Source organism: Periplaneta americana, chromosome 13, assembly GCF_040183065.1.
Source record: "Periplaneta americana isolate PAMFEO1 chromosome 13, P.americana_PAMFEO1_priV1, whole genome shotgun sequence".
Classification (NCBI taxonomy): Eukaryota; Metazoa; Arthropoda; class Insecta; order Blattodea; family Blattidae; genus Periplaneta; species Periplaneta americana.
Window position 1 is genome coordinate 129,660,625 of NC_091129.1, and position 17,453 is coordinate 129,678,077.

Here is a 17,453-nt window from a genome sequence, read left to right on the forward strand (position 1 = left end):
TTGGTTGAGGTTTTTTCCTGGGTTTTCCCTCAACTCGTTAAGAACAAATGCTAAGTAACCTTCGGCGTTGGACCCTGGACTAATTTCACTACAATTATCACCTTCAATTCATGTTGAATCTCTTGTACACTACTTGCAACACTTGAATATAAATAATTAATTAAATGGCGATCTTACTCGTGTTAATTATGTAAGCATGTGTGGCTTACAGCTGTTTCTGTGCTACTTCACACCATCCTCAGAGCCTACTAGATCTTGGCGCTATCTAACTTCGCTGCCTGTTGTGTGGGTGCGTTCGTGTGATGAAGAGTTGTGTCAAATAGTGTGTGTGTTCTGAAATTGATCTGTGTGTTGAGAATTTGATTAGAGTGTGTTTTAGTGTGTCTGTATATTTCATATTGTTCTAGTGTGTTGAGTTTTTGGTTTTTGGGTTGTATGTGTAGGATTTCCATGTCTGTATTTACTATGTTATTGTATGTGTGGTTAGCATTAGTTATGTGTTCGGCATATGTAGATTTATTGTGTCCTCTGATTATTGCTTTAATGTGTTATTTGTATCGAGTTTGGAATGATCTGCCTGTCTGTCTGTTCAATTTCAGAACACACACACACACTATTTGACACAACTCTTCATCACACGAACGCACCCACACAACAGGCAGCGAAGTTGAGATAGCGCCGAGATCTAGTAGCTCTGAGGATGGTGTCAAGTAACACCGAAACAGCTATAAGCCACACATGCTTACATAATTAGCACGAGTAAGATCGCCTTTTAATCAATTATTTACCTTAAATTCATTCAGATGCTAGATAACCACAGCAGAGGGCTGTAGTCGTAAATGAAATAGTATCAAGGCGCTTCGTGAAAAGTTTATTACTATGAACATAATAATAATAATAATAATAATAATAATAATAATAATAATAATAATAATAATAATAATATTGAATAATGCACATTCCAGAGCAATCCCCCTGTAGGCATTTGGATCCCCAAAGTTTCCTTTACCTTTGTAGAGCATTCTAATGTCTGACTTCCGCCAGCCCTCCGGTATCTTTCCTCTCTGAAGGCATTCATTTATCAGGGATGTCTGTACTACGTCATACACTACTGTAGTTTTGCCGTGCACTGCTGTATTAACTCTCCACAGAAACGTCATGCACAGTGTGGCCCGCCGAAGTGGTGTGCAACTTCATATTTTGTGAATCATTTGCGGCAGAGATGTCACGTGTTCTAAGACTTTGAAAAACTACTGAATTCCTCACTCTGCTCATTATTGCAATATATAATAATATAAGGAGACCTGGACATCCCTGATAAATGAATGCCTTCAGAGAGGAAAGATACCGGAGGGCTGGCAGAAGTCAGACATTAGAAATGCTCTACAAAGGTAAAGGAAACGTTGGGGATCCAAATGCCTACAGGGGGATTGCCCTGGAATGTGCATTATTCAATATTATTATTATTATTATTATTATTATTGTTGTTATAGAGAGTTTGGAATTGAACAGGTTACATCAGCTGCTGTCTTTGCGACGTGAATATGTTAGGAGAAAATCCACAAACGATTAAGGAAAACACGGGAATTTTACCTGAAGCAAGTAAAGACAGAGGTTTGGAAGTAAATCCCGTTCTTATGTAAAAGTGAAGAGATTAGAAATAACAACTTGGATTAGGGGATCACAAGCAACAACAGTTGAGCTGGATTCGCACACCTGATCCGTTGCGAGGAGGCCTCAGCAGGTCGCGAATGTGCTGCATCCAGCGTTGAGTCTCTGCCTCGCTGCTGCCTGCCATGAAGAGGGCCGGGCGTCGAGGCTCAGACCACGTGAACACGCCGAATGCGAACGGACGGGACCTGCAACACACACGGTTTCTAAGTTATACATACAAGTGTCATCTTCGTGATACCACAGTCTAGTATTTACAGTCACGAAGTTTGAGTTGTGAGGGTGCTAGAAACAATAGACTGTGCCGGTACTATTTCGTATTGTCTGTAATGAGGCGATATTTGCGATCCTAGTGGTCAGCAACTAGCTATAGATGCATATTTACCACCTATTGAGCTTCGTGACTGTGTATACTAGACTGTGGTGATACCCAGTTTTACAATTTGTTAAAATACAGGGGTCAGGAACTAAATTTTAAATATTATGATATATGCTCTATTTTTGTAACTTATGCTATTTCATGATTTCAAAAAGTAGACTATATAGTTTCCTAGTATAAGTAGGCCTATGTACGTCTACCTATATGTAAACTTCTTCTTAGTCCAAATACATCCTATCCAATAACAATGGAGCGAGACGGACAGCGTGAACTTATAAATAAATAAATGATAAATAAGTAAGCCTAAATAAATAAATAAGATGATAAATAAATATAGAAGTAAATAAATAAATAAGTAATAAAAATAAATCAATGAATAAATAAATATATAAATAAATAAATAAATCATCATAACCCAAAACATGTATTAGGGTCTGTTAAATAAATAATAAATGAATAAGTAAGTAATAAATAAATAAATAAGAAAAATAAATCAGTGAATAAATAAATATATAAATAAATAAATCATCTTCAACCAAAACATGATTAGAGTCTGTTAAATAAATAAATAAATAAATAATAATAATAATAAATGAATAAATAAGTAATAAATACGTAAATAAATAAATAAATAATAAGTAATAAGAAATAAATGAATAACTGAATGAATAAATAAATAGACAGACAGACCGCGTAGAAAATCACGAAGCACCTGGCATGTTACACGTACATTTTACACTTATCGTTCCCTGCTTGTCACCCAGAGTTCTCTAGCGACCCTTCGATGTAGACATATTCACGTAGAAATATAAACATTGTTTTGCAGTGTTTTAATTAAAATATTCCTAGATAACTTTTATCGTTCGCAAGTCAAATCTATAAAATAAAAATGTGATAAATGAAAGATATCACTCATATGCATTTTTGTTAAATCTGCCATTCTGGAAATTATCAATAAAAGCGTCGGCGAATGTGATTTGTAAAAAATGTAGTGTGTGTCTGTGTTACATATTTTAGGAAATGTAGGTCTAGTGGTTTTTATATTATTCTCGAAAAGAAAGGGAAACATAAAAATGATAACGAACATATAACTTCATTAATAAATATGTACAGCAATATGTTAACTTGTTCATGTGGAAAAGAAAAAAAATACGGGAAGCGATTATACTCTCGATCCCCCGAATATCATGCTAAAGGTTGCTATGAATTATCAAGATGTATGAATAATAAAGACAATTAGATAATTTCGTTGCATGGAACCTGTCCTTCCGCATTACGTATGTGTGTATTCGGAGCGTTCGGTCTCTGCCAGTCCTCTTTTGGAGCGAGACACGGCTTACAAGAAGCAGTCTGTAATACGGTCTAGTACGTAATTGATTTCAACACTATAGACTAGAGTATATATTATTATGTTAATGGACGCGTGGGCTGCGCGGGATGGACGTCAAAGCTGATCCAAAGAATGACGGTATAGTCTAGTCGAAAAGAGTTTAATCGAAATAAGCACTTCAAAGAAAGCCGCCCAATCAGGGTGACCTGGTTGTACAACTCCTACTCTCTCCGATAGCCATAGATACCATTGTCCACTGGCTGGAAGTGCCACGTCTCCTTAATAAGGCCCGTGAACACGTCTTTGAATGAGCTGCAATAAATGGGTCGTTGTAGGTCAGAGTACGGTCCGATTACGATGTGTAAATTGCTGCACAGATGAGCGCCCTCTAGAAGATTACGTGTAAGATCTTACACGGTCAGAGTAAATAGGCTCTTGTACTAGATACAATTTTCCTTCATTCTTGGATACACTCTTTTAACACTTATGTAATCACTGATGAACGTTATTGAACAAATAACTACTTCACTGTGTTAATAGTCTATTATAAATTCTGGTGGTAAATTACCTGCAGTTTCGACGTGATTCGCGTCATCCTCTGAATCCTAGTCAGATTCAGAATTTATAGGATTTAGAAAATGACACAAACCACGTCGAAACTAGTCAATCAGGTAATATACTATCAAAATGTATAATACTAACATAGTGAAGTAGGCCTACGGTAGTTATTAGGCCTACTTGTTCAACAACATTCATCAGTAAATTTTTCCCTCTCACGTTTTGGACTGGCAACCATATAATCTGGAAGGTGTGGTTAAAATTTTTATTTTATAACTAGCCGTACCCGTGCGCTCCGCTGCACCCGTTAGAAATAAATATAAAGTAATTACATAATTAAAATAGGACGTTTGATCCAGGGAACATTCGTGTTTGATAGAAGGATAAATCGCTTAATATGTTATTTAATTCCAAATAATTAAAATGCGATCATTTTGGTCCAGAGACACTCATTTGGTGCAATGACAATTCCTTTAACATGTTTCTTAATTTTTATTACATGCAACCATAGTTTAATGAAGATTGACATCATTTAGATTTAATGTGTATATTTTATTTTGCTTGTTATAGGTTTCCATTGAATTATGGTAATAACTTAATTTTAACCCTTGTTTTCTACGTATTCAGTAAATGGCGCTTGGCCCACTATGGTTCTGAACCTTTCAAATAACTTAAATTATATTATATAATATTACATATTATATTATATTATATTGTTATATTATATTATATTATATTATATTATATTATATTATATTATATCAGAAGTTACTGTAATAACATTATAGCATTATGTCCATCTAGAGAAACTACATTTTCCAATGGTGAAATAATAATTAATTATACAAATCGGTTAATTTAGCTTCCGATATTACTTCATACAAACACAGAAACATTCTCTGTAGCCTATCTTTCATAGCTTTCGATTGTTGCTGTCCAAGGCCCCTTATAGACGAAGTCATTTGTTTTTTAATTCATTACACGGCCTTAGATGGCAATTATTTTAATTTTAAAACTCACTTATCTCATTAAATATCAGTCCTATCAACATTTTTTAAAGAATAAAACTTATCGCAAATTATTTTTAAAGAAACTTTTGTTATGTAACATTTTTCACAAAAATCAATAATAAGCGAGATATTTCGATTTATTTAATTCAGGCCCCCTTATAACCCCCCTTTTAAATAATGTATTTTGAATGTCATATAGCCTAAAATCTAAGTTACAACGAACTTAATTTATATTCCATTTTCATCGAAATCCGTTCAGCCATTATCGCGTGAAAAGGTAACAAACATAATAATAATAATAATAATAATAATAATAATAATAATAATAATAATAATAATAATAATAATAATAATAATGTTTTATTTTCGCTGGCAGAGTTAAGGCCATAAGGCCTTCTCTTCCACTCAACCAGCCTTAATCAATACAATACATAAATTTAAATTACAAATATTTTCATTACACTTAAAAGGTTCTCCAGCAATAATCTTCACTACACATGTATTTAAATTTAGATAAATCTATAAGGTAAAGTAGTAACTTAATTTATGAGCTAATTTAATTCAATGAATTATAATTAATTTAATATTTGAGATAGCTAGTAAAATGATGAAAATTAATTTAATATAAGCTTACTAGGACTATGTTACAGGGAGAATATATATATTTCTATTTCTATAATGAGAATATTAATGTAATTGCCATTAGAGGTTTTGTAAATCTATTTAGAGAAATTAAAGACAATAATAATAAGAATGGACAGATGTTAGTTTCATTATAAGTAACAAATATTAATCAGCAATTCATCTGTTAAGTAAGAATTTATGTAATTTTGACCTAAATGAAGCTATTGTCCAACAACCCCTTATATCACTCGGAAGCGAGTTCCAATTTCTAGCAACTGAAACTGTATAGGATGAAGAATATAAAGATGTCTTGTGGTAGGGTATAATGAGTAAATTGTTATAATGAGATCTTGTACTTAGCTGATGATATGCGGATAAATTTTGAAAACGAGAAGCCAAATATATTGGGGTAGCGGTGCGCAGAATTTGAAATAAGAGAACAAGAGAATGCAGGGCTCGTCGATCGCTTAGCCTTAGCCAAGACAGAGTTTGGAAAGACGGGGAAACATGATCATACTTACGAATATTACAAATATAACGGACGCACGCATTATGCACACGTTGTAGCCTGTTGCTCAAATTTGCATTTAGGTTACTTAATATAATATCGCAGTAGTCAAAGTGTGGCATCACGAGTGTTTGTACAAGGATTAATTTTAACTTATCAGGAAGAAAGTTCTTCAGTCGCTTTAATGAGTGAATAATGGAAAATATTTTTTTGGAAGTGTGATTCACTTGTTCATTCCATTCCAGGTGACAATCCATATAAATACCAAGGTTCTTCACAGTCGTACTGTATGGAATAGTAATATTATTTACAATTATCGGTGGCAAATTTTGTTTGTCACACTTCGATCTTTGATGTTCTATTAAGATTGCCTGCGATTTACTTGCATTTAAATTAAGTCCGTGCAGTACAGAGAGACAGAGACAGAGACAGACATACAAACAAAAATTTCAAAAAAGCGATTTTCGGTTTCAGGGTGGTTAATTATGTATGTTAGGACCAATTATTTTTGGAAAATCGAAAATTACCAGAAAAATTTCGGCTACAGATTTATTATTAGTATAGATTTAGAATACCGTATGAGGCCATTTTTGCATTTACACTTCGTCCATTTCTTTCATCGTCGATGAACTCTGTTTTTATAAGAAACTGCCTTAAATGATGAAATCATGATATTCGGCCTTCTAAATAGTACCGGTATATTTCTTGGATATTGTTGTTGTTTAGTCAACTGTCCGAAGACAGGTTTGAACATCGTAAGTGACACCAATAAGGCCTCACTCATTAGGCAACTAAAGTAGGAGGTAATGAGGGTAGGATGGTCAGTTCCTTTCCCCCTCCATTGTATAAATCACTGACTAGTAACATATTACACTAATCAGACTTCAGCTGTATACAATTTTTCTTCCTCTGACACATATCAAGTGAGATGTAGGTCTACTGCCTGATTGTTAGGACTCAGAAATTTATGAAATGTCATCATTTTTCTGATACATCACAGACAATGAAGGATGTAATATAAACTCGTTTCTCTTCAACACGAACCATTATAGCCTTTTATTTTGCATTTTTCGGTCTTTTATTGTCTATTGGTTATTTTTTAGGAAATGTTCTCTTTTTGTTGCATTTTTGCCCTTTTCTGTTTATGAATGGACTTTTTTTTACGGTGTTGTTGTCTATATTCGAGAAACTAGTGCAGATTGCTTACACCATTCGACTGCACCTTGCAGGAATTTTCCTTATGGTTACATCAGCCTTGACTCCTGATCATGTGTGTAACGTGCTTCTCCCCATTCAACGCAACAGCACAAAATACTCCAGTCGCAGTGCCCGCAGTCAGTATATTGTATCTCACAAGTAAAAATGTAGAAGTGCCGAAAAGAAAACAAAGTTTTTTTTGCGACAGTTAGTGACTGAATTTTGTGACAATGTATTTTCCACAGATGGAAATATATATATATATATATATATATATATATATATATATATATATATATATATATTGTATTTTACTATTAAAATCTTGGTCTTTTTTTAAATTTTAATGATATATTTTGAGAAATTTAAGGTCATTTTATAGGACATTTTTCTGTGATTTTTAGGTCATTAACTTCCGAGCCCTACTGATAATAGATGTACAGAGACATCATTTTATTTTTACTAACATTTTTAATATTAACCTGGCTATACCTTTCTATTAACGATTGAAACAGGAAACACCGTTTGCTACTCTTTCCACGATGGAGTTCGATGATCCTGGCGTAAAATACAAATCACTTTACTAGGTATAGGAGGGAAGAAAAGTAATTCATCCATTTATGTAAACTAGGAAATATCGCAATTTTGAGTTTGATAATTTTCATTAGGTTTTTGTTTAATCAAAATACAGTACTGTATTAACACTTAGTGTTTTACACATGAATTGAGCTATCCATTCGGAAGTATTAATTATGCAGTGTATATTGTACTGTTACAGCACATTAGCGTACAATATAGAGAATGAAGTTAAATTGAAAAATAATTATAATATGGATATTTAAACACATTTTAGAAAATGGTGGCCGTTCATTTCGATACAGGCTTCAGTTCTTTTGTCCATATTATCGCACTATAGACTATTGTACCTAATTCCAATTACCAGTTTCGTCCTTCGTACGAGTAACTCATGTTGAAATAATTCTGTACCTACTCTATAAAAGAGTACCTTACGTACTGTAAATTCAATCTTCACTTCTGCCCGATCCGAAAAGATAAAATCACTCAGAAATGCTATCTGCTGTCCGTTCAAGTGGTTTTGTCGCAGGGTTGTAGAAAAGGGGGGGAAATCACGTGACAGTTAATTACTTAAGGAGGCCCTTTTATTTAAGTTATTTTAAACACTTGAATAATATTACGTAGACGTCCAATTCCTAACAGAAATTAATGTTTTCAGAAAAGAGCTAAGATAGCCCAGCTACTAGACTTTACAAAGGGGCGAACAGAAGCAGGTGGGGGAAACCGGGATGCGACATAGGGAAACGGACGACAGTACCCGTACGAAAATATGATTCAATATTGAAAGCTCTTTCGTCACTGGAAAACGCGAACATATTTCTGAAACGTACTATACTCAGTAACTCTACTGCTTACGCGCCCTCGGCTCTGTGTCGTGAACGGTTGGAAGTTTACTAGTAGAAGGGGTGGGAGTGAAGTACATTCCAAAACTCAGGTACAATAAAAATTGAAGTAAAAATAAAATGATGTCCCTGTACAATACATATCAGCCAGAACCTCAATCACAGGTTTTCTTAAATGTATTGCAGCTTATTGTGCGACTTTGTGTCTCTTCGGGGCTAATATTCCTAACTGGGTACTGTGGATTTCAATATGTGTCGTCTGTAGTGACTTCAGAACTTTCAGAATGTTAAACATGTATGGTTGGTGATGGTAAAAGTTGGAGTTGAGGGACGAATGAAAAGATTCACAGATACTAGTGGTACCGTATAGGAACATATACCATAAATCAATCACTCAATCTTGGTCCTCGAAGCACGTACATACCTGGACTCTGTTCTACAGAGAATGGACTTGGACGGCACATGGACGCAGCTGCTACCAATATGCACTTCGACTCCCGCGTCGGAAATGCCTCGTACCGTGACCCATTGGTTCTTCCAGGCCTGTTCGCACACAAAGATTGACACTTGTTGCTAGTTATGTAAAGAACGAAGTCACATTAAGAATAGAAAGCACTGCATAAACGATACCTTCTTGCATGCAGAAGAATTAAATGCACAGCTGCAGGACACAATGGCTGAGGACGCAAATTATATAGAAATTACCGGGTGAACTGGCTGATTCTGATACTGAATATGAACAAACTCTGCCCAGTAATTTAGAAAGCATCGTTGTACATTGGTAAGGCATGCTGAAAACGTGCATTCTGCGAAAATCTCGAACAAGCAACATACTTTTAGAAAAATAACGCAAGTTTGATTCAGGGGATTTCCAGTAAAAGTAGTTTAAATATTATAAATTTAATCATGAAACTGGAATTAAATTAGACTAGGATAGAAATAAATTCATACGGAATTTGGGACTTAAAAACAAAGCTATAGAATATTGAGGCTGAGGATAAAGTTATGTAGAACGTTAGAAATAAATACGAAAATTGAAATTTAAAAATAACATAGATAAACTACAGGTCAATGAAAACAAAATTTAAGCTGTGAAATATTTTTTTTAAGTAGAATCTAGCTAGCTTTGTAGTACACACAAAAGAAGCTTTAATTTACGGAGTAATGGAAAGGGTATCCGAAAGAACAAAGATTAGTAGTAGTAGTGGTAGTAGTAGTGGTAGTAGTAGTAGTAGTAGTAGTAGGTTTATTTTGTCTGGCAGAGTTAAGGCCATGAGGCCTTCTCTTCCACTCAACCAGGTTTCAATAATATACATGAAATACAAAATTAGATTACAAAATAACACAAAAGAAAATACCTTAGAAATTACATAAAATATAGTAGAAAATTACAATAGTCAATATCAGTTACATAATATAAACTTACAAATAGTCAAGATCGGTTACATAATATATAAAATAAAGTTGAAAATTACACATAATCAAAATCAGTTACATAACATAAGGGGAAAATACACACACACACACACACACACAATTTATAAGACCTAAAATGCTCGAGATAAATTCGATTATTAATTCACTTGAGATATATTATACAGTTAATATACTAATAGGAGAATACATGTGGGTTACAAGACATAAAATGCTGATTAGCAAAGTCGTACTAAATGGCATACAAATACAAATGATTAAATAATATATCAAGATAATAAAAAAAGAAAAGAAAAAAGAAGAAGAGAAAGGAGAAAAAAATAACAACTTGGTTATTTAGGACTATTTAGAAACTTCCACAAAAGTCTAGTTCTGTTCATTAAAAACATTTCTAAGCAGAAAGATTTTAGTGTGTATCGCCGGGTTATTGCGAGCTGACGACGAAACCTCATGCAACCCACGCATTATATTCTGCGTCCGGCTTAGAGGAAAGAACTTAGTGAGGAAATCCAACGTGCTACCCGTCAAAAAGCAACCTCGTGGCTCGGTAAGAATGCCTGTAACTTAGGTTTGACTCATTCTGTACAATAAAAATGTTTCCATTTTAATTCCTCAGCATACATTTCATATTCTTCCAGTCGCACGCTTTATAGAGACCCTCAAAGCGAGAATATTTATTGCTGCTTAGATCCGTAAACTCATGGACGACAAATTGTTGGAAAATTACATGAATTAACGCTGCAGAGACAAGGTCAAACTATTATAAAAGCAAAACAAATATCAAAGAAAATAAGTAAGCACTTTAACAGGAACAGTTGGTTGAACAAGATGGGACCGGTTTGAATTGAAAGCAATAGGCAAGAATTACGAATAAAATCCAGCATGTAGAAATGCAGAAGAATAATCTAAGTGTATAAAAGCAGATGTTACTAGAACGAGCACATCTCGCGTATATAGATTTCAAGAGACTCGTTAGGATTGTGATAGGCGAAGATTCACCTAGAAAAAGTAAAATAAGAAGATAAATATGAATTGAATTGAAGAACCAAACATGGCAGAGTTTTGGAAAAAAAAAGTGATGAGAAGACCAGATTATAAGAATAGTAATCAGTGATGCGACAGCCCATGAAGGTCCTGGACCGATTAGTCGACTGCTAGTCTTACGTTCCACATGCCTTAGCGGAGGTGAACGATCATCCAATCAGTACGAGGTAACCTTGCATGGCTCAGTCATTTCACGTCCTTCATATAGTCACTGTTGAGGAACAAGAGGAACTTAAGCAAATTTTACAGGGGATGAGGAGAACGGAGAGAAGTTGACGTAACAGGATAACAAGTTAAAGAATATGAAAAATCAAAACCGTATAAAGAATAAGTGCCAACAACATAAATGGTAACGATTTTTTATTTTGTGTTTTTCTTCTTTTGACGCAGATTTGCGGGACTGACTTCTTTTTAGAGCCCTGGTTTTGTTTCTTTGCTAATTATGGGGTTAGATACAGCTTAAAGAAGTAAAATTTTGGAAATATTCAACATTTTTATACAATAATGAAAATTGGTATATGTAAAACACTGTCCTTCTGCTATACGATAAAAATATTTTCACGATTAAAAAAAATATTTATATTTTCTTTTTCAAAATTCAAAATTCACGTGCAGCGATGAAGCATTTCCCTCATAACTCAAAAAGTATCCAACATTCTGTGATGAAATTTTTTGTGTGTATTTATGCACGTCATATCTACAATATGGTGAAAAATCACTTCTCTACTTTTGATAGATTGTTTGATAAAAAAAAAATAAATTAAAAAAAATGGTCAAATATCAGTATTTTCTTCTAAAACAAAATAAAAAAGATATTATTTATTAAGGAATGTAGCATGATATTGTAAACATGAGTTTCAGCAATGAAATAAAGTGAGAGAACATGAAAAAGTTAACAAGTTTATGAGTCATGCGGGAAACGCTTCATCACTGCACAGTGAACTCCACCGTTTTGAATTTTGAAAAAAAAAAAATATATATATATATATTTTTTTTTAATCGTAAAAATGTTTTTTTTTCTTCCCCACATAGCAGAAGGACAGTGTTGTACACCTACCAGTTTTCATTGTTGTACAAGATACAGTCACAGTCTACTATATACAGTCGCGAAGCTTGAGGTGATTGTTTGCAAATCTCGTGATAAAGCGCTCCAAGCGGTTAGCAACTAGAAACAATAGACTGTCCACGGTCGACTTTGGACTGTGTCGTATTTCCATCGAGTGCTAGCTCGTTGCGTGTTTCACATTGATGCTTGTGAAATGTTCGTTATTGGTTGTAATGAAAATGTTAATGGCTAAAATACAATAATTGGAATAATAATATTTTACTAGAGACGTAGAAAAATTAAGTTTGTTTTAATGAAATTTATTGATCAGGTTTTATTTTCAATTCTAGTGGGATTATTATTGCTTAGGCCTACTTTTTTTTTTTTTCAAAGGATATGTTTTTAATTATAGCTGTTAATTTTGTTGTTATTTTTATTTGTTACTTTACTGGAGACGTAGATAAAGTCTGTTAGAATAAAATGTATTGATCACGTTTTATTTCCAATTCTGGTGTGATTATTATTGCTTAACCTCATCCCACTTTGTTAACTACGTAAGCCTACACTACAAGTACCGGTACACGTAAGTTACTCCATTAATTCATATTTCCATTATTATTGTTGTAAAGGGAAATGCAAATTAATATTTATTGGTTTCATAGTTAATTATCGCTATAATCTTGAATGAGTGAAGCGATTATAGTAAATTTCAGTTCGTTTTGCACAAACAAAAATAATATTAACCTATTTCTTGCAGGTATCTTCGAGTTTATGGTGGAATTTAATATACTTCATTAAAATAATAAATTAACTTTATGCATTTAATATTTCAATAATGGAAGGAAGGTGTTAATTTTTCCAAAAGAGCACAACGAAAGTGTAACATATTTTGTCGTCTACTAGGAGAGAGATCTGCGATGATGAGGCGATAGCAGCGATCCTAGTGGTGGGCAACTACCCATGTTTGCATTTTTACTACGTATTGAGCTTCGCGACTGTATATAGTAGACCGTGATACAGTAATGGAGGAAAAAAATGTTGAATATTTCCAAAAGTTTTACTACTCTAAGCTGTATCTAACCCCTAAAAAGTTATTAAGCAATATATTGGTGTTGACATACTGTCTTCAACACTTAGAGTATTAGTGAGGTCGGTACGATATATTATTATTTATTTTTATTTTCCAATTTTTTATAATTTTAATATATTTCGTCGGCTTAAAGTGTAAACCTGCTAACCGCCAAAAAGAAAATTTTACAAGGGAAGCAAAAAACTAAGTTTAAATTAACTCTGAAACTTTTGGACCAAATCCAAAGTACAGGTGGCATTTGTACCTGTACTTTGAATTTGGTTCTAAAGTTTCAGAGTTAATTTATACTCAGTTTTTTGCTTCCCTTGCAAAATTTTCTTTTCGGCAGTTAGCAGGTTTACACTCTAAGCCGACGATTTTGTTTATTTATATTTATTTTTAACAGTTAATAGTCTTAGAAGTAATCGGCTGATGACCCAAGGTCTCAACCTACATTCTAGACCACCGCAGTATTATTTCGGAATTGCCTTGCCTTAGGCTAGCTAGATTGGAAATGATGAACATCAAGGTTGACATGGACAGGTGTCATTCTGAAGATCATGTCTGAAAGAAATTGACAGAATGGAGAGTTGGTTGGTCGTAATAAATGGAGATAATCCCCGATATCTTATCTCCGGATGAAGTGAATCAGATTTATACAGAATGCCACAAAGTTAAATCGTCAAACTCTCACAAGCAAACATTCTGATGGGGGCAGATACCGTAAACTGGGGTTACTTTGAACACAGAGGAAACTTTGACCATTTTTTTTTTTTCAGAAAATCTTATTTAGATTTCTACATGCTGCACTTGTTGCAGATGGAGGTAAATTTGATATGAGAATGATTTTATGATAATTTACCTCCATCTATAACAAATGCAGCATGTAGAAACCTAAATATGATTTTCTGAAAAAATGGGCAAAGTTTCCCCTGTGTTCAAAGTAACCCCAGTTTACGGTAACAAAGTTCATTTTTTTTCTTTCCTCTATGTTAATAAAATCAAAATAAATTCTTGTACAAATTTTGGCCACTCGAGCGCAATTACAAGAGCCGTCTAGAAAGTAAGTTTCCTTGGGGCCGTTTACAGAAAGAAAACAACTTCATGAAAAGATTTATTGGAACAGATACAGCAATATTATTGAGCTATTTTTCAACATATTCACGACCGAAATTGAGACATTTGTCATACCGTGGAATCAAAGACTCCAGTCGACACTGACATGGATCTGGTTGCAAGGATTCTCACAGCCGCTGAAGAGGTGCGTCAATCGCCTTGGATGCTAGAGCGTATGCGACAGTCCATGGTGCGTCGCTGTATAGTTTGTAGAGATCATGGCGGTCGACATTTTGAACAGCTGCTTTAAACGAAGTGAAGAGTACACAGTGTACTGTATAGTGAAGTGTTTAACAAACAAGTATGCGTTTTGTTCTAAGGTTTGTTTTATTACTCATGTAATTCTTGTATTTTTTTTGTATTATAGTTTATGATATTACAGTACCTACTTCAGAACTTAGTTGATCACTTTTTAATTTTTGCTTGTAATCTATCAGAACCCATCTTATCACCGTCCAAACGACATGCTACAAGTAAACACATCAACAACACATTACTCAGTAATAAGTCACCGGAGACCATATCAAAACACTCAGCCAACATCCCTGCACAACCTGTGAAAGTTTGTCGGTAGAGTTCTGGTTCACCCTGTATACAGGTGCTCTTGTTTACTGCACATGCGCAGTGTGTTGTAAGCACAATTTATACAATAAGGGAGCTCAAAATTTTATTTCCGAATTTGTAGGCCCTACACAGAGTGATGAAACATTGTTCTTGGTTTATCTTGCAATATGATGTAATCTTCATAAAATTTTTAATTGTATTTGAAATAATTTCAAACTGTAATGGAAGAAAGAATTTTAAGTCGAAGTGTTTGAACGGTCGCGATAACACTATATACAGGGCTGGGCAGCAAGAGCGGATTCTAATCTCTCACGGGGAGCCATATGATTTCTCTTCAACCCCTTTCTTCCCCGCCGAACACCGCGCAGCGTTGATTGAGTTACGGATGAATATTAAGCATCCCCGTTTAGAGTCTGGATGCGCTCCCTATGCCCAGCCACTATAAAAAGAGACAGTCAAATTACAGAATAAGACCCATGCACAATGCATCTGATACTATCCAACACTACCTCTGGGATCCCGGAGTAAAGATTATTCTCCATGAATTTTATTTCTGACTCGAACAGCAGTGACTGCGATAAAACGTTGTACAATTTTTTCACACCTCTAATGAGTGGATACGAGAATTAACATAGTGGTTATACAACACGACGTTATTATTACAAGGCTGTAATAACATTTAACCATCGTCAAGAAGGCAATAATCAGCGACCTCGCCGTAACATGCGGACCTGCCCACATTGCCGCAAGCCACGGATGAACAAACCGTCTTCAGCTGCTACGATGGGAAACCTTCCAGCGAGGTTCTTGAAAAAGAACATGGATTCCATTATTTCCTCATGCCACGAAACATGAAGAAAAAGCAACGTGATTTTGCGGAAGGAGAAGAAAAAAACTTCAACATTTCACTGAAATGCATACATAACACAATGTTATCGAAAACCTTGTTATTCTTGTTTATATAGTCTGTTTACATCTGATTTTTTTGTTACATTAGTGACTCTACGCAAAAAATAAAAAATAGGTTGCAGCCGCCAAATTACTCTTCAAGGAACGATCACTCATACAAATTGAGGGAAAGAAGGCAGAGGACGGACACTGGAAAGTTTACTAAAAGCTTTACCAATAATCAAAAATGTATTTAAAAATAGGCTTAAGAACTTTACTAATAGACGGTAGTATATTATACACACTATTTAAAGGATGTAATTGATATCTTGTTATTGAAGTGTTCTATCAGTGAGGAAGTGTGTTATGTCAGTGAAGTGTGTAGTGTCAATGAAGTCTATTGTGCAAGTGAAGTGTGTTGGTGTCAGTGAAGTGGTTATGCAAAGTATTTGAACAGTGAAATGGTTAGAAGTGTTAGTGAAATCAGGTAGAATCAGTGCAGTGAGTGAGTTGACAGCGAAATAAGTGTAGTGCCGAAAGGTACTTGCAGGTATGAACCTGTCACACTCGTGGGTCTTAGTTCGAACTTAGGGTTAACAAATTAGATCTACTTTAAATGTTATTTTAAGTGTCCATGCTTCATTTAATATAGGATGCTCCTTGTTATTATTTTATTATTATTATTATTATTATTATTATTATTATTATTAATTGTTTTTATTAGTTGTGTTTATTATTAATTGTCATTATTAAGTGTAATTAGTTACCACTGCCACTGGGTATATACCCATTTGCAGTGTGAATACATACATACATACATACATACATACATACATACATACATGCATACATACATACATACATACATACATACATACATACATACATACATACATACATACATGCATACATACATACATACATACATACATACATACATACATACACAACCCGCTGCCTTCATCCAGACTGTGGTGAGCTTGAAACACTTGGAGACGTGTTTGGACAATGCCGTAAAGGCGAGCTGCTGATCAATGCTAGACATCATCGTGTACGACATGCTTTGGCGATATCGTTAAAAACTTTAAATTGGGAGATTCATGAGGAAGTACATTGTGTATCATCAGATGGTTCTTTTAGACGGGCAGACATTATTGCTATTAACGGACGCTTAAAACTGGCTCTTGTTCTTGACCCTACTATCCGTTTCGAAAGGAACCTAAATCAGGCCACCGAAGTTGATATTGAAAAGAAGTCCATATATGAACCTTGTCTGCCGTATCTTTCTCAAAAGTACAACGTCCCTCTTAAACAATGGTCTGTCATTGGTTTGCTGTTTGGCAGTAGAGATTCTATTACAAAATTCACATGGAATTATCTTAAGGAACTTCACATTCCTTTTGATTATGTAATGTCTATTCTTATAAATATTATCAAGGATTCTCTTCAAATATTACATCATCATCTCTATTTCAGTTAATCCACTTATATATTTGCCTTCAAAAATTAACTTTCTTTTTTATTTAATGTTTCAAATCACATTATATTATACATGTTTATTGTATTCAGGACCCTCAAATTCTTTGAGTTGATGTCTT

At 34.2% G+C, this 17,453-nt stretch overlaps 1 protein-coding gene across 5 annotated transcripts in view; it reads right to left on the reverse strand.

Moving 5' to 3' along the window:
• The window catches only part of LOC138712435 (uncharacterized), a 181,000-nt gene that overhangs the window by 21,688 nt on the left and 141,859 nt on the right, over window positions 1-17,453 (reverse strand). For all 5 annotated transcript variants that reach the window (XM_069844252.1, XM_069844253.1, XM_069844254.1 and 2 more), the window contains 2 exons: window positions 9,120-9,238; window positions 1,717-1,859 (listed from right to left, as the gene is read on the reverse strand). In XM_069844252.1, the coding sequence (XP_069700353.1) occupies window positions 1,717-1,859; window positions 9,120-9,238 (262 nt within the window). The remainder of the gene's footprint in view (window positions 1-1,716; window positions 1,860-9,119; window positions 9,239-17,453) is intronic.